Source organism: Erpetoichthys calabaricus, chromosome 17, assembly GCF_900747795.2.
Source record: "Erpetoichthys calabaricus chromosome 17, fErpCal1.3, whole genome shotgun sequence".
In the NCBI taxonomy this organism is placed as follows: Eukaryota; Metazoa; Chordata; class Cladistia; order Polypteriformes; family Polypteridae; genus Erpetoichthys; species Erpetoichthys calabaricus.
The window spans coordinates 97,994,580-98,012,588 of NC_041410.2; the positions used below are offsets into that span (position 1 = coordinate 97,994,580).

The 18,009-nt window shown below is 47.4% G+C and overlaps 1 protein-coding gene across 5 annotated transcripts in view; it reads left to right on the forward strand.

Annotated features, from left to right (window-relative positions):
- The window catches only part of dnm2a (dynamin 2a), a 95,203-nt gene that overhangs the window by 33,712 nt on the left and 43,482 nt on the right, over window positions 1-18,009 (forward strand). For 2 of the 5 annotated variants that reach the window (XM_051920537.1, XM_051920535.1), the window contains exons 10-14: window positions 2,133-2,271; window positions 9,975-10,061; window positions 10,307-10,377; window positions 17,496-17,555; window positions 17,700-17,751. In XM_051920537.1, the coding sequence (XP_051776497.1) occupies window positions 2,133-2,271; window positions 9,975-10,061; window positions 10,307-10,377; window positions 17,496-17,555; window positions 17,700-17,751 (409 nt within the window). Of the gene's footprint in view, window positions 1-2,132; window positions 2,272-4,920; window positions 5,060-9,974; window positions 10,062-10,306; window positions 10,378-17,495; window positions 17,556-17,699; window positions 17,752-18,009 lie in introns of all 5 variants that reach the window. The other 3 variants (XM_051920536.1, XM_028823610.2, XM_028823611.2) reach the window with 3 other exon arrangements.

An 18,009-nucleotide genomic window follows, 5' to 3' on the forward strand; every position in this document is an offset into this window, starting at 1 on the left:
TGGTAGAGTGGCCAGACGGAAGCCACTCCTTAGTAAAAGGCACATGGCAGCCCGCCTGGAGTTTGCCAAAAGGCACCTGAAGGACTCTCAGACCATGAGAAAGAAAATTCTCTGGTCTGATGAGACAAAGATTGAACTCTTTGGTTTGAATGCCAGGCGTCCCATTTGGAGGAAACCAGGCACCGCTCATCACCAGGCCAATACCATCCCTACAGTGAAGCATGGTGGTGGCAGCATCATGCTGTGGGGAACTGGGAGACTAGTCAGGATAAAGGGAAAGATGACTGCAGCAATGTACAGAGACATCCTGGATGAAAACCTGCTCCAGAGTGCTCTTGACCTCAGACTGGGGCGACGGTTCATCTTTCAGCAGGACAACGACCCTAAGCACACAGCCAAGATATCAAAGGAGTGGCTTCAGGACAACTCTGTGAATGTCCTTGAGTGGCCCAGCCAGAGCCCAGACTTGAATCCCATTGAACATCTCTGGAGAGATCTTAAAATGGCTGTGCACCGACGCTTCCCATCCAACCTGATGGAGCTTGAGAGGTGCTGCAAAGAGGAATGGGCGAAACTGGCCAAGGATAGGTGTGCCAAGCTTGTGGCATCATATTCAAAAAGACTTGAGGCTGGAATTGCTGCCAAAGGGGCATCGACAAAGTATTGAGCAAAGGCTGTGAATACTTATTCACATGGGATCTCTCAAGTAAACATTTTTCACTTTGTCATTATGGGGTGTTGTGTGTAGAATTCTGAGGAAAAAAATGAATTTAATCCATTTTGGAATAAGGCTGTAAGATAACAAAATGTGGAAAAAGGGATGAGCTGTACACACACTAGCTGTCCCCCGCGGGTCCACCCTTGTAGTAGTGAAACAGGTCAAACTTTAAAAATCGATAAACAAAAAGGTGTCGCTAGCTAAGCAGAGGCGAGGTAGCCCGACTCCCCACTCCTGATGTCACTCTTCTCCCTCCCCTCGGCCTGCAGCCTCTGTCTCGGATTAGTGTGAATATACAGTATCACTCCTGCAAGCGAGCTATGATTCTTAGTGCGATCAATCGGAATGTTCAAGCAAATTCTAGAATAAAACCCGATCTGAATCCCTTACTTAGTTCTCTCATTCGCTAGCTAAGCCGAAGTAAGGAATGCCCTGAGTGAGGAGGGCCCCCTGCCCTCCTTGGCCCTCTGCGTGTCTCTCAGATTCGTGCAAATAAATCTGTACCACAAGCGAACTACGATATTTAGTGTGATGAGAGAAGTCGAAAAATCAACTGGAATGTTCAAGCAAATTCTAGAAAAAAACCTGATCTAAATCCATGAAGTAGTTCTCTCGTGAAAGTGGACAGACAGACAGATGTTGGATTTTATATATAGAGAGGTATATTTACTTGTATATACCCAAAATTGCTCTACAGAGGAGAGGATTACCCAGGTCTTTAGGACAATAATGATGCCTACTTCCTTGACGTTTCCCTTCACACACAGTGCACACTGCCCTCTAGTGGTGCCCATCAGCCCACATTGGAATGACGATATTCTGTCCCTGTTTGCTCCTCTTTTCTTTCTTCCTTCCTACCCAGGCTTGTGTCCCCCTTGTGCCTTCTTCCTCACCATCCCGGGCACTCGGGCAAACACATCCTTCATATTACATACTTTTGTACTAACATTTTTTAGTATTATAATTTATGTGTTTATTTGCTATTTGGAGAATTTGCTTGATGAGAACTTTCTCTTTGTCTTTGCAGCTACAGGCTGGCGTCCATACTATGGTTCAACTTATGGGGACGTCGGCTTGAATTTCTGTCTTAACACTAATCATTTCTTTCCAGCGTTGTGTTTTGTCCAATGACGTGTCTCGTTTTATTTGTAAATGTTTGCAGGGTGCTGTATAAGAATAAAGGTGGCTAATGTGCATGCCTTCTAATTGCCCTCTTCCCCCAAGTCCCCCTAAGTCTTTCCATTTACCCCATTCCTGTCTTTGTATTTTTATTAATAACTTTAACGTCTCTAATCTACGGGACATTCATTGTAGTTTTGGTGTTATGTGCCGAGCTGTGAGGGCTCAGAATGTGACGTCTTTTTCATTTCTTCCTCTCCCACCCATCCCTCCCGCCATTCACTTGCGTGTTCAGAACGGGGCTGTTCACGCCGGACCTCGCTTTCGAAGCCATCGTGAAAAAGCAGATAATAAAGCTGAAAGAGCCGTGTTTGAAATGTATCGATCTGGTCATTCAGGAGCTGATCAATACGGTCAGGCAGTGTAGCAACAAGGTATTGGAATGCTGCCTCGTCAGGGTGCGGGTGGAGCGCCTGCTTGACTTGCTGCCTGGATTGCATGCTGCTGCAGAGGGTCTTGCTCTGGAAGGAAGTAGGAGGAGCCGCCAGACAAAGGGTGGAGCCCACGTTAGGGTTGGGGGTCACCGGGATAGCAAGAAGAAGGTCTAAACCAGCTAGTTAAAGAGAGTAGGTGCACCTGAGAACCTTCACGTTCTCCATGGTGGATACCATCTTGGATGAACATGGACCATGATGGCCAGTCCTTTTAGACACTTCAGGATGGACCACTCTGCTGGTAGAACTTGAGTCAGTTATTAGACCCCCGTATAGTGTGTGTACTTTTGAACAAACATCTGTCAGCCCCTTTGTCTCTTCCACCACGGATTTCCTCATAGAGTAATGCGCACTGGTCTTGCCGTGGATTGCATGTTTGATACTCTCTTTAGGTGATTTAGTCCATCGACTCCATCATTGATGTTCTCTTGGAGTTTTGTGAGCTGTTTGTTACATGGGATCCTGTTCAGCTCCTCTCCTCGATTCTGGGATGAGTGTCCTTTAGAACTAATGTAAAGTGTTCATTACTTGGGATCCGTGATGGATACACCATACAATGTGTGGCAATGTGCGACTCCATGATGGATGTCTTTGAGATCCATAATTTAAGTTCCCTTGAAGTAACGTGTATGGACTCCTTCATGGTTTAATTTGTCACAAATACCCCTTGGACTCCATGATGGATGTCTTCTGGGAGTATTGTGAGCCAGCCATGATGGGTACCCTTTAGAAGCATTGTGTGTTGACTCCACGGTGGACATCCTTACGGATCAATGCATCCCATGATGGATGTTTTCAAGTAATGTGAAGCAGCCATTCCATGGACCCCATGATGGATCTACTGTTGAACAAATCACTTCTTTTATGTTTGCCATCCAAGATGACCATCTAGATGAATGTGGACCAGTCTTTCTATGAATTCCATAATTACTTTCTTCTTGAACTAATTTGAACTTGTCTTTCTGTGATCTCCAAAATGGTGGGTGTAATGGAGGTTATGTTATGGCCTCTTGAAGTGATGTGAACCATTCATTACATGAGATCCATGGTGGATGTCCATTAGAAGTAATGTGTATTGACGTTCTTGTGAAGAAGTGTGAACCGGTCATTCTTTGGTCTACATGATTGATTTCCTGTTGTTTACATCACAAATGACCTGTATAGGCTTCATAATGGGTGACTTCTAGAAGTAACATATATTGTTCATTATATGAGGTCAATGATGGATGCCCACTTGGGGTCATTTGTCCCAGTCATTCCATGGAGCTCATGGTTGACATCCTCCTGGGATAATGCAAACCAGTCTTTGATGGGCTTCACGATGGACCCTATGACTGATCTTGATTGACTCCATCATGGCTGTTGTTTTGGAGTTGAAGTATTCCAGTCAGCTCGGCTCCTTGGACTCCATGATGGTAATTGTCACTAATTATTCCATGGCTCCTTTGGTGGAGTGTTGACAAGTCCTGCCATCACTTTCTAGTTGTAGCATTTCCAGGATGTCAAGAGCTGGCTGGCCACAAAATCTTAGCAATGTGTTATGTAGTTGATGAGTCAACGTGGAAGTGAAGATCTGAAAAACCCCAGCGGTCCTACAAATGGTAACCCGCGTGCCATACAAGGAATGCCAAAGGCCATCTGATCTCCACTTGTCCTAACTGATGGTATATCACAGTCAACTCAACTCTGTGGACTCCGTGACGGATGTCCTCTAGGAGTAATGGGACCCAGTCGTTCTGTTTCCCCTTCAGAGGGTTGTTGATGGGACGTGTCCTCGCTGTCTAGTGTATCTCTGAAAGGCCCTGAAGTCATAGCAGTGTGTTGTGTTATTGGTGAATCTCAGCAGAAGTGAAAGATTTGAAAAACCCCAAACTCCATACCAAGGAGACCCCAAAGACCATCTGATGTTCACCTGTTCCGGAGTTTTCCTCAATGGAATGTATTGTAATGCATTGATTACACTCCCGAAGCAGGAACGAGCTGCCCAAAGAGCTCACGATGGCCCCTTTGCAGATGGCACTTGCTGCCAACCCCACATTCGCTCAAATCTCAGCTTCCTTCCAGGGCGTCCTCTGCACAGTATGGGCACCATCCAGTCGCCTGTGTAGTGGGGAAGGCTGGGGTGGGGAACGCGATGCCTCCTTAGACTAGCTGGCATTTCTAGAGTCGCTAGCCTTCAATTAGGGGGTGGGGGTCCATGGTGAGGGGGTCGACCTCCATGCTTGCGTCTCCAGTTGTTTTTGGATGAGGGTGGGGTTTTGGGGTGGGGGGTTGGAGAAGCAAGAGGAGGTTGAGTTTATACCCCCCTCTCCACTGCCCCCCCCCCTTGTGAAAGAGACTTGTAGAGATTTAGTTGGAGGCTGCGCTGAGAACTTGGTGAAGCAAACCTTCTACTGTAGACTGCATGCTGACGGTTGCTTTCTGGTAGTTTTGGAGATTATTCTTTGCATGACTTGATGACTAACTGGAGTTTGTTTTGTCACAATTTCTCTCCTCTCCTCTCTTGTCTCCCTTCTTTTTTACACATCTCGTCCTTTTTTTTCCCCCTCACTCCCTCCCTGTCCACCACCCTTCCAACCCCGCATGCAGAACGGGGCTCTTTACCCCTGACATGGCATTTGAGGCCATTGTGAAAAAACAGATTGTGAAGCTGAAAGAGCCGTGTTTGAAATGTATCGATCTTGTCATCTCCGAGCTGACGAGCTTAATCCGAAAGTGTGCCGGCAAGGTAACGAACGCACTGTTCATGTCACAATTAATGCTTTTTTTTACCTTCATATTGTCTTGTGGCAGGGTGAGGGGGGCGGGTGAGAGCCTCCTGTGAATGAGCCGAGGGGGGCGGGTGGGGGTCTCCAAAATTCTTTTTCTTTTGATTGGGGTGTCCTGTCACTGGCAGAAAGGGACAGTTTCATGGGACCTTCCTCTTATCTGGCAGATCGCAGCGTTTTGTTTTCCTGTTTCCTCCTCCTGCTCTCCTTGTGTTGGAGGGTCTCGATTACCAGGCACCCCCCCCCCCCAAAACCCCCACCCCACCCCAAGTCCAATAAAAGTGAACAAGACCCCAAAGTCAGTTTGAATGATCATATTGAAGATGATTCTTAAGGAGACTTTGAGAACGTGGATCCGAGTATCAGCCGTGAAAATGGTCTCTCGGTGGGCCTGGGGTACATCGTTTCATGTCGGAGCGCCAATTCAAATACTCACTTGGGGTCAGCAGATCCTTTTATAATGAAAGTATATTGGGCTTTAACCAGCCATGCTGAACTGCAGGCAAATTAGAGCTCACGGTGGCTCTCAGTCATACGTTCACCTTCTAGGGCCGAAGCCAGGAAGCAAAGAATTATGGGAGTCAAATTACTCATCAGAATGACTTTGAGACTCTTAGATGTTCCGATTATCAAACAAGTGGACCGAATGGCCTCCTCTCGCATGTTCAGATTTTTATTCTTACTAGTCAACCCGCGGCGTAGCATACGCCGCATAATTATGTGTTGATAGGTGAACACTCCCTGAAAGACACAGTTGTCCAAATGGGGTTGGCTTTGAGGATACGACTGTAGGTGAATGAAAAGATGTAACTCTGGAGAGGGCAACATGCAATACAGCGTGTTACATGCTGCATACAGCGATTCACATCGAACCATAGACACTGCTAAGACCATAGGATACCCCTCAGAAACTGTTCTACACGCTGCATACAGCGATTCACATCTGTGACAAATATGATTCTTCTTAGATGGTGCTGTCGCGTCCACCCTCGCTCTCGAAGCATACACACTGCCTGGTCATGTGCCCGCTCGCAAGAGCAACAGAGACCGGCCCACCAACCATAAGACCATGGGATACCCCTCGCAAACTGCTCTACACGCCGCATACAGCGATTCACATCCGCGACAAACAGGCTTCTTCAGAGGTGCATGTGGAGTGTAGCAGAGATGAACACGAATGACGCCCTGCTCTGTGAGTTTGCTGCGTCCGAGTTGGTGGGCGTGGCTCTGCGAGTTGTCATCGTATCCAATGGTCTTAGAGGTGGTGGGCGTGGCTCCGTCCTGCGTGCTTCCATGGGTGTCTTGCTTGCGCTGGCGGCAGCTTAGTGGATTATATATATAGATGGTGTGTCAGAAACACCTAAAGCCGAGTAGGGTGGTAGTATGTGCAGATTAGGGGGTCCAGAGCCCCTCATTGTCCGCACACTTCATTGTGTTGTACATTTAATTCTAAATGGAAAACTCAACCATTTTTGCCCAACACTCGATAGCCCATAATAAGGTTTGGAAATTTCTTTTGATTGAAAACTGAAACCCCCCCATTCTTAGAGCTATTTAGACCCAGTACTTTGTAGAAACCCCTCCATTCCAGCTTGGAGTCTTTTTTTTTTTTTTTTTTTTTTTTTTGGGTAAGCCCCTACAAGCTTTGCCCACCTGGAATTGATCACTTTACCCCCGTCTTTTTCCTTAAGCTCCGTTAGGGGGTCCATCTTGCAGACAGGAAGGTTTGGTTCTTTGTGTAAGGAAGTTTATGGAGAAACGTTAGATTAGAAGATGCATTGTGTGTGAGTCGGGACCACCATCTCCAAATGAATTAAACTGGGAAGGGAGTGAAGGAGTGCAGACCTCATCGATATCTGGGTTTAATGCACACCACTACCTCCTTACTAGCCGGTCTTATGTCTCTGTGGTTTTCCATGAGGGTCTGATGGACATGCGTGTCCCCATAAGGCCCGCGATCTTCCAGTATATAGTGCCTTTGCCTCTTCACACTAATCCATCCCAGCCTCCACTTGTCAAAGCAATACCAGCTTGAATCTTCTTTCAGGGCCTGCCTGCTTGTGGGCCACCATTGAGAGGGGCATTTCAGTCTTGAAGGTGGTGGTCCGGTTTCTTGGCTGTAGAACTCTCCTTGCCCAGCACTCTACAGTTCCTGTCCCACATTTTGCCCTTTTCTTTGACTTTTGGCATCCAGCCTGGTGACATCTGTGTCACTTGCTGGTGGCTGACACCCCTAGACACCCATAATAATCTCCAGGTCTGGTTTTAGTTACAAGGATTTCTTAATAGTGGACACCCCCCTGCCCCCCACGCCATTTCTAAATTGGGTATCCCCCCCCCCTTCAAAGTCTAGCGAGCCCCCAGGTGACGCGCTGCAGCTCTTAACCGTCCTGTCATTTGCTTTGTCTGACTCACATGACCTGCAAACGTCCATCCTGCCCCCTTTCTTCCTCTTCTTTCCCCCTTCTGTCTCTTCTCACCATTCCTTATTTGTGAGCTTTCTGCCTTTTGTGCATGTGGTTTTGGGGGGGGGGGGGGGGGGTTTGTTAAAAGTTGGTAGATCCAGTCTGAATTCGGGGATCGGTGGCCACTGCCTCGGTGCTCACACGATAAACAAATGGAGAGAGCGGATTGGCTGGGAAGCCTGCTAAACTGGAAGGGGAGGTGGGGGTCTACAGGGGTGGCACCTCCTGTGTGCTCCGCCATACTCGGGCTGGTTACACTTCCTTTTGAAGGCCTGGCTGCACAATAACAAATCAAGAACGAAGTGTTAACAAACATGTTTACGCACATATATCTGCGTCTTCATCCGACGACTCTGTCATTATTTGTGAAGCGCCTTTCACGCCTTGTACCTTCTATCCTTGCAGGTGACTCTCTGTGTGCGCCATTATTCCTCCTCGTCAATCTCACACTCACACTTCCTCCCTTATTGCATCACCAGAGCTAAACTGACCAATCACATCAAAGTCAAATTGACCAATCAGAATGCCAAGAAGGACCGGACACACAGATCTTCGTTGTTTAGCAGATATCATCAACCGTTCTGAAAGGATACGTGTCTGTGAATCCATCCGGTGCAGTGTCTCTGGCATACCAAAAAATGGCACATGAAAAACATTTTTAGTAATAAAATACATTGTGTTTGGCATTCCAACAGGTGGTGCATCACAAACATTAACACTCCTTTTGCGGATTCCATACCAAATGGCATATAAGAGAGACACTGGCATTGCATAGTGCACACTGCAATGTAGTATAAATTTAATGCTCTCTATATTAAAGTAAATTATGCACAATAAACACCAGCAATGTTAGGTTAAGCCGATGTCATATTATGTGACTTCTAGTCATAGGGTATGTCAGACTTGCCGACAGTTGTTGCTGATCTTGTCGTCAAACCGTATCAATTTAAAAGACTTTCCAGCACAGTTGTGCGCTCCCTTTGTTCTGTCTGGCAGTTGTGTGCCACAACATTAATGTTTTGCAGTGCACCATCTACTGGAATGTATTTTATAATGTGTGTAGTAATAAATGCATTGCATTTATCATTCCAACAGAAGGCGCACCACAAACGTGTCATAATAAAAATTCATTACTACAAATGGTTATGGTGCGCCTTCTGTTAGAATGACAAATGTAATACATAGATCTCTGTTATGTGCCAAGTGGTATGGGATTTGTAAAAGCAGTGTTAAGGTTTGTGACGTGCCATCTGTTGAAATGATAAATGCAATGCATTTTATTACTAAAAATGGTTGATGCACCATCTGTTGGAATGATAGATGCAATGGATTTTATTACTACTGTAAAACTGTTTGTGATGCACCATCTGTTGGAATGACAAATGCAATACGTATGTCTATTATATTACCAAGAGGTATTGGATTTGTTAAAGCTGTCAATGTTTGAGTTGTGCCATCTGTTGGAATGTCAAATGTTATGCATTTGATTACTACAGATATTTGCGATGCGCCATCTGTTAGAATGATGCAGGCACAGCAACCAGACGGCTATACAGATGTACAGACACGTCCTTTTATAAAGGTAGATTATATATTGAATTATATTATCATATAGTATGTTAAAGTACTTGAATAATTTTGCCGGTATTTCATCTTTTTGTATTTTATTATAATGTCACATGATATCCTAATATTAATAAAGACAGATCATATAATGTAGGAGTCTCATAATACAATATATGATATAAATGATTCAATAAAGGGCTTTAAGTGTCACTTTCCGAAGGCTCCCTTCAAACTGGAAGCTGTCTGCTGATTCTTTACTCTGAGCTCTGACGAAGTAAGTGAATTGAGCAGCGACTCTGCACCGGCTCTCTGCGTTAAACCGACGGCCTCGCACTTCTCAGGTCAGGTGACTGGCATTTTTATTATTTCTCCCACTTGTATAGTCAAAGATGGCGCCCGGTGCGTCAAGGCCTTGCCCATTTTCAGTCGTGGCAGGGAGTCCAAGGCCATGTGACAGTAAATGGCGTTGGATGTGACTTCACAGTAGGGCTGTGCCAGCTTTCAACTACACGTTCCCTTTTTCCACTTGATTGGCGTCTTTGGCGCTCCGGACTGCCGGGTTTCTGTAAAGCCACCCCTATCAGTTACTGTACAGCCCATGGCGTTCACCCCTCTGTTTTCCCCTGGGTGCGATTTGAGGAAAGAGCCGAGCAGTGGCCGTGCCTGAGGGGCGACCTGCTCAGCTGACTCCAGGTGTCGTGTCTGACCGTGAGCAGAGGCTACTGTATTCCTCGCACCTCGGACTGGATTTGCCATTTTAGCAGCAGGTGCCACCATCATCCAAGGCCTCGCCTGCATAGCTGTTGTCTCTTTCTGTTCTCTTTTTTTTCCCCCCGTTTTCCAGCTGGGCTCTTATCCACGATTACGAGAGGAGACGGAGCGCATTGTCACACAACACGTGAGGGAGCGGGAAGGCCGGACCAAAGACCAGGTGAGACTGGCCAAGTGGGGGGCTTCTCGCATGTCCTGTTTTCTCTTTGATTTGCAAGTCGCTCGTCCACGATGTTAGGCTTCTGGAAGGTTCTGTGTCAAACCCAATGGCACGTGGGCCGGCCTGATGTTGAACTGTTGAGTGTTCAGCCCTCAGCCTCACACCACCATTGAAATGTTATGACCCCCCATCCCCCCCCCCCCCCCCCCCCAGGCCTTTTGCTTATTTATCTGCTATCCCCACAGGTTCTGCTACTGATCGACATCGAGCTGTCCTACATCAACACCAATCACGAAGACTTCATCGGCTTTGCCAAGTAAGTACGAGCTGTGAGTGTGGCGCCTCCCTTACTTTTTCTCAGCTGGGTGTTCATTAGGGACCCCGCCTGATGGTAGATCTGATGATGCATAATGTTTTGCCGGATGAAGAAGACTAACAAACTGACCCCAGAGGTTTAAAATGAGGGCACTACGGGCAGAGCTTCTGTGGACGCCAGCGGCTCTTGTAGTGTCAAAGGTGCGGCAAGTCAGGAGCAGCTGGACGGGCCTCACTTGTGTTGCTTTGAGTGCCATTGGGTGTTCGCAGGGGCTTCTTGGGGATCTTTGAATTTGGAAGCCCACCCCAATTGCGTTAAGTTTTGCAGGGCGCATCTCAAGAAAGCTTTCCACTTCAGAACGTTGGCCTCAAGGCTTCAATGAGGATCAAGAAATGGGCAGAAACATTAAACACGGGCGGCATTTGGGCTTAGAGTAGACAATCAGCACTGGAATCATCACACCATCTTCTTCGTCTTCTTCTTGCTTTGGCTGCTCCCATTTTTCACCACAGCAGATCATCCGCCTTTGCCCAACACGCCCATAACCCTCCTCTTCGGCCTTCCTGTCCTCCTCTTGCCTGGCAGTTCCATCCTCCACATTCTTTTCCCGATGCCCCCCCTCATCTCTCCCCTCTGCCCGACCACCTCAATCTGGCCTCTCTCACTCTGCCACCAAACTGTCATAGCTGTCTTGTCACTCTAATGTCACTTCCAGCTCTGCCTCCTTGATCTTTTGGTCGGTGCCACCATTCCCCAGACCGCACAACATGGCTGGTCTCCCCACCCACCATTCTCTAGACCTTCTCCAGCCAGCCCCCCAATTCTTCACTTCTCTGCCGCACTCTCCGCTGCTCTGGACTGTTGAACCCAAGCATTTCAATTTGTCTCCCTTCACCGCCTCTGCTCCTTGCAGTCGTGCCCTTCCATAACCTTCCCTGTCATTCACTCACATGGACTCCATCTTTGTTCCCACTGACTCGATTTCCTCTTCTCTCCCGTTCGGCCCACCCTGCTGTCTGCTCTCACTGCAGATCACGACGTCATCCAAGAACATCGCGGTCCACGGGTGACCCTGTCTGAGCTCCTCTGCCCACCAATCCATCACCACTGCAAACAGGATGGCGCCGGTCCTACATGTAAGCCCACCGTCCACTTGAACCAGGCTGTCATTCACCTCTGTCACACTGTCCTCAAACGTATCCTGTGCCAGCCTCACCTACGCTGGGCTCATTACGTCAGTTTATATTATGTTATACTATACAGGGGCATTCAAAAAGATTTGTCCGATTTTCAAAGTTGATTTATTTCACTTGTAAATCCTTCGAGAACAATGCAGTGAATTGTTAACGGGTCAGGTGAGCGTAACGTTTATGACGTCCTTGTGCTCCGTGTCACCTCCTCCAGCTGTACGGACCACACTGACGCGATGGTCCGATTCGTCCCCCACTCGTTTGAGCACGTCGGGCGGCTCTTTCAAGGCGGTCTCGGAGCTCACCCAGTGTTGTTGGGAGTGGTGGCACGTAAACAGAATCCTTAACGGTACCCCTGGTGATGTTGGGGGCCAGGAGTGGAGCGCCAATCCAGCGCGTTGTTGAGATACAAGGCAGACTGAAGGGAGCCATCTTCCAGTGACAGTCAGAAACTCCACCAACCCCCTGTGACGATGCGGGTTCTGCTCCAGGCTCCCGTCTCCAGTTTGGCAGCTCTCGAACCCGACACCGTTGGTAATGTCACCGGAGGAGCTGGACAGTGAAGACATCAACGACAAAGCAAGGGGATGGTGCCAATTGTGCAAAGTGCTTTTATTTAAAACAAGTGCAGTGCATGAGGTTCAATAAATAAATAATCCACTAAAAAAACAATTGAAAAATGTGGAGGTTAAAATCACATCAACAGATCCTTTTGTAATGAGGTTCAAACAATGGCTGGAAGCGGTCCCTTTTAAAACAAAGCCCAGTGCCTTCATTCTACTGGTGACTCCCCTCAGCTGACCTTCTCTGCCTTCTGCTGCGTCTGTTTGCCCTTCCGATCCCTGACTCCGGTGGTCGACCAGGGCGCTCACGCTGGGGCTTTCACTTCCCAAGTCCCAGACTTCCCACAGCCATATTGCAACGAGCCATCCTCCTTCCAGTCACCAACGCTCAGCGGGAGTGACCGCTACCAACTACCCCCGGGTGCCAGCCAAACACCCTGGTAGGGCTCACTGCCCAGCTGCCTTCTTTATTACAGCGAGCCCACTCATTCGCTTTGCTTCCAGCTGCCTTCTCCCTTAACTTTCGTTCACTTTTTCTTTCCTTTCCCTGCACTCGCGCTCCTACTATATACAGGTGCTGGTCATAAAATTAGAATATTGTGACAAAGTTGATTTATTTCAGTAATTCCATTCAAAAAGTGAAACTTGTATATTAGATTCATTCATGACACACAGACTGATGTATTTCAAATGTTTATTTCTTTTAATGTTGATGATTATAACTGACAACTAATGAAAGTCCCAAATTCAGTATCTCGGAAAATTAGAATATCAATTAAGACCAATGCAAAAAAAGGATTTTTAGAAATGTTGGCCAACTGAAAGGTATGAACATGAAAAGTATGAGCATGTACAGCACTCAATATTTAGTTTGGGCTCCTTTGGCCTGGATTACTGCAGCAATGCGGCGTGGCATGGAGTCGATCAGTCTGTGGCACTGCTCAGGTGTTATGAGAGCCCATGTTGCTCTGATAGTGGCCTTCAGCTCTTCTGAATTGTTGGGTCTGGCATATTGCATCTTCCTCTTCACAATACCCCATAGATTTTCTATGGGGTTAAGGTCAGGCAAGTTTGCTGGCCAATCAAGAACAGGAATACCATGGTCCTTAAACCAGGTCCTGTTGGAAAATGAAATCTGCATCTCCATAAAGTTCGTCAGCAGCAAGAAGCATGAAGTGCTCTAAAACTTCCTGGTAGACGGCTGCGTTGACCTTGGACCTCAGAAAACACAATGGACCAACACCAGCAGATGACATGGCACCTCAAACCATCACTGACGGTGGAAACTTTACACTGGACCTCACGCAACGTGGATTCTGTGCCTCTCCTCTCTTCCTCCAGACTCTGGGACCTTGATTTCCAAAGGAAATGCAAAATTTACTTTCATCAGAGAACATAACTTTGGACCACTCAGCAGCAGTCCAAAGGCGAGACGCTTCTGACGCTGTCTCTTGTTTAAGAGTGGCTTGACACAAGGAATGCGACAGCTGAAACCCATGTCTTGCATACGTCTGTGTGTGGTGGTTCTTGAAGCACTGACTCCAGCTGCAGTCCACTCTTTGTGAATCTCCCCCACATTTTTGAATGGGTTTTGTTTCCCAATCCTCTCTCCAGGGTGCGGTTATCCCTATTGCTTGTCCACTTTTTTCTACCACATCTTGTCCTTCCCTTCACCTCTCTATTAATGTGCTTGGACACAGAGCTCTGTGAACAGCCAGCCTCTCTAGCAATGACCTTTTGTGTCTTGCCCTCCTTGTGCAAGGTGTCAATGGTCGTCTTTTGGACAACTGTCAAGTCAGCAGTCTTCCCCATGATTGTGTAGCCTACAGAACTCGACTGAGAGACCATTTAAAGGCTTTTGAGTTAATCAGCTGATTAGAGTGTGGCACTAGGTGTCTTCAATATTGAACCTTTTCACAATATTCTAATTTTCCGAGATACTGAATTTGGGACTTTCATTAGTTGTCAGTTATAATCATCAACATTAAAAGAAATAAACATTTGATTAAACTTCAGTCTATGTGTAATGAATGAATCTAATATACAAGTTTCACTTTTTGAATGGAATTACTGAAATAAATCAACTTTGTCGTGATATTCTAATTTTATGACCAGCACCTGTATAACGGGGACGTGGCGATTAGCAGCTCCCAGCATCAGTTACAGATCGGGACGACTCCTCACCTGTGCACATAAGTGAGGACCACCCGGGAACCACTCCAGCCACACGATCACACCCCCTCTTTAAACCGCGTGTGCTCCGATTATTAATTTAAAAACTGGCCTTTCATCCGAGCCGTGGACCCGCTAAGCCACACCCCCCCTTTCAGTTGCTACCTGATTGGTTCCTAGGCGCCTCACGGTTGTAAAAAATAAAAAATATGTCACTTGGAAATTAGGTGAATCTTTTTGAGTCCCCTTGTATTACACAATAAACTCTGCGACCTAAGAGCTTCCCCTTAATAATGAATGGTCAACTTCTGGGGGATTAGCAGGGGACGGGGCTTTAATTACTGTGGGCTCTCCTGCCCACCAGGTTGCCGTTACCTAAAATGGTTTTTGATCTTCCAGAACATCTCAGGTCATCAGCTTTCAATGAAGGCCAAGTTCAGGGTTCCGGCCTACTTTTTGAAGTGAAACCTGTTTTGGGTTTCAACAGCCCTGCAAGTCCGAACACAACTGGAGTTGGCCATAAATTAAAAAATCCAACTTGAGAGAATTTTCAAGCTGATTATTCAAGGGGGGGGGGGTTTGGGTTTGGGGACAGCATAAACCCTTGGCCCACAATACCAACAAAGTGTCCCTTTTTAAATAAAAGATATATTATCACAAAACAAGGACATGTAGCCACCCTGAGGTGGAGAGCACGAGGTGTCATGGAGGTTATGCTGAAGCCGTGTAACACACTGTCTGGGCCATTGTGGGGTGTGGGGGCAGTCTTGTGTCTTAAAAATGACACAAAAGACTCAGTAGTGCGAGAAGAAGTCCTGAGAAGAACAGCCGGGCTGATTGAGGACTCTGGAGATGGCAGGACTGGCAGAGTAGGACTTGACCACACAACATGACAGCACCCCTTATGAGATAGACCTGAGTGCCATAGTGGGCTTGTCACTGTCTACATCCAAACATGGCGCAGATGAGATGAAAAGGCTAATGGGACGTGTGAGGAGGTTTGAGCCCATCCGTGTCCCTCGGTCCTTGTCGAGGAGCTCATTTGAGGGTAGCGGCTGCAATCCACTGAAGTGAATCCTTTTGGAATTTTGAACACTTCAGTCACGTTACGACTTCAGCCCTCATTCGCTCTCCGCCATCCCACAATGGAATACGGAGACCCGAAGTGCACACGGTGCTCCAAGTGAGGCCTCGCCAGTGTGTGAGATGGTCTGAGGAAATCCTCTCTTGACTTGTACTCTGCAAATCTGGGAGGGCGCCATACATCAGGGGTCCCCCAACTCCGTCGAACCCTTTGACCTGCTAAATAACTTCTTTTGAATTCATTTTAACTGGCTGGCTTGTTTTTTATTTTTTAAGATTTGTTCTTCTGAATTGCTTCATCTCTTTCCTTAAATGGCATCCAAACAGAAATGAACTGTGACATAAGGGAACCAACAGAAGACCACCTAAGTCAGGGCCTCAAACTCCCAGCAGTTACTTAATGAGGCGCCGAGTCTCGTTGTTAATTAAACGCGTTCTTTAACTCTATGGCTTGTTGGCTGCTATCGTTGTGCCTCAGCAGACATGTCCGACATTGTGGATTTTCTCTTCTCTAAGAGCACTTTTAAGATGTTTTATGGACCTGAGCAGATCGACATTCCTGAGACCCTCACCTTTCTTTATTTTCAGATATCGTATGATGGACACCAGTTGTTTTTGGCTCATTTTGTATCTCATTATTGTTTGGCTGCTAATTAAGGAAAAAGAAACACTTAAGGGGTCCGAGTCCTCCAGATCAAGTCAATTAAAATGAATTCAAAAGAAGTTAATTAGCAGGTCGCTGATTAAGAAAAGCGTTAGAATGAAAACCTGCAGCCACTGGGACCCTCCAGGACCGGAGCTGGGGAACCCCTAATGTATGGCGCCCTCCCAGATTTGCAGAGTACAAGTCAAGAGAGGATGTCCTTGGACCATCTCACACACTGGCGAGGCCTCACTTGGAGCACTGTGTGCACTTCGGGTCTCCGTATTCCATTGTGGGACGGCGGAGAGTGAATGAGGGCTGAAGTCGTAACGTGATTGAAGTGTTTAAAATTCCCGGAAGGATTTCCTGCAGTTCAGTGGATTCCGGCCGTTACCCTGAAACGAGCCCCCCGACAAGGACTGAGGGACGCGGGTGGGCTCTGGTTAAAGGGGTCATTCACACAAACGTGACCAGGTGTTTCTTTACACTGACAACCCCAACAAACACGTGTGGGTGAAGTGACCAAGTGGCGGCGGGGTCGGACAGTGGGACGTCTTTGGGGGAGCTGCAAAGCTCAACTTGACGTCATTTTGTAGAATTTGGACGGAGAGGACTTCAAGGGTTTGTCTGTCTGAATGGCCCACTCTCGTGTTCTGGCCGTCCAGGATGGTGGGCAAGCTGTCGCCTATCCCAGCAAGCACTGGGGCACAAGGCAGGAACAGTCCCTTTATAGGATAAATACACCCACACGCAACCGGGGGCCAATTTAACATCACCAGCCCACCTAACCTGCACGTGTTTAGACAGTGGGAGGAAGCGCGAGAACATGGAGGAAACCCACACGCCCACCAGCGGCACCCGACCCTTGAACGCTGGTCTTGTTACAATCTAAAGTTCTAATAAGAAACCGAGCGGTCCACAAAGTCCATCAGCAGGTGTTGGCGTGTGTTTGGAGATGAGGGCATCACCAGCTAGTGTCCTCGTATCCCACATGGTTACCCATTTGGTGAGCTGGGGAAGAATCCTGAAGGACAAAAGAGGGATGGGCCAGGAAGTGAAGCCACCACTAAATGACAAAGCAGCGGGCAGATGCCACCATCGCTTAGCTTCGTTGGTATTCAAAGCAACACAGAAACGAGTCTCGACATCTGACCTCCAGCTTGTGCGGAATCCATAGTGGGCTTTGGGTACAGATGGACTTAATCCCCTTTCCCCATCTCTCACCACTGTGGACTCCTGCCCGTACCTTTTCCAGTTCAGAAAGCTTGCTCCACATTTGTTGCCCACCTGGTGCCCCTGCTTGCCCGCCTGCCCACCCGCACGCACGCACGCACACCTGGAATGGAGTTGATGTGCTAACCGAAAGCTTGCTCATGCTCAGTGTGTGTGTGTGCGTGTCGTGCGGGTTTCTGTGCCAGCGCGGAGCAAACTTAACCAGGCCTGTTTATCTTCTGACATCACTTTCAGTTTAGACTTGCAGAAGTTCAGAAAGCTGGAAGAGAATTTGATGCCAGCTTACCCCAACAGGTGGGCTCTCAGCACTTGAAGGAATGTTGTATGTGATTAGGCATTAGTGGTCTTGATTAGTGCGGAGTCCTGCCGCCTGGCACATTTTCATTCTTTGACACCCCCTTCCGGTCCCCCCCCTTTTTCTTTTTATCTTTCATTCAGTGCCCAGCAGAGGAACACCCAGATGAACAAGAAGAGGGCCATTCCTAACCAGGTACAACTTCTCTATCCTCTCAACAGATTGCTGAGGTGGGAATGTGGTGCTGCCATGTGGTGGTGCTGTGTGCCCACACAAGAAAACATTCTGGTGATGTTGTGTGAAAAGGAAAGGAAAAGAAAAACAAAATTGGCCAACCTGGGGATTCTTTCTATAAAAGAGAGTTCACCCAATCAAAACCTCCTTTTGTATGCGCCACTGGAATTGAAACTGGCATTTATGGGGTGCTCCTGAGTCGGAGGTCTGTGATATCAT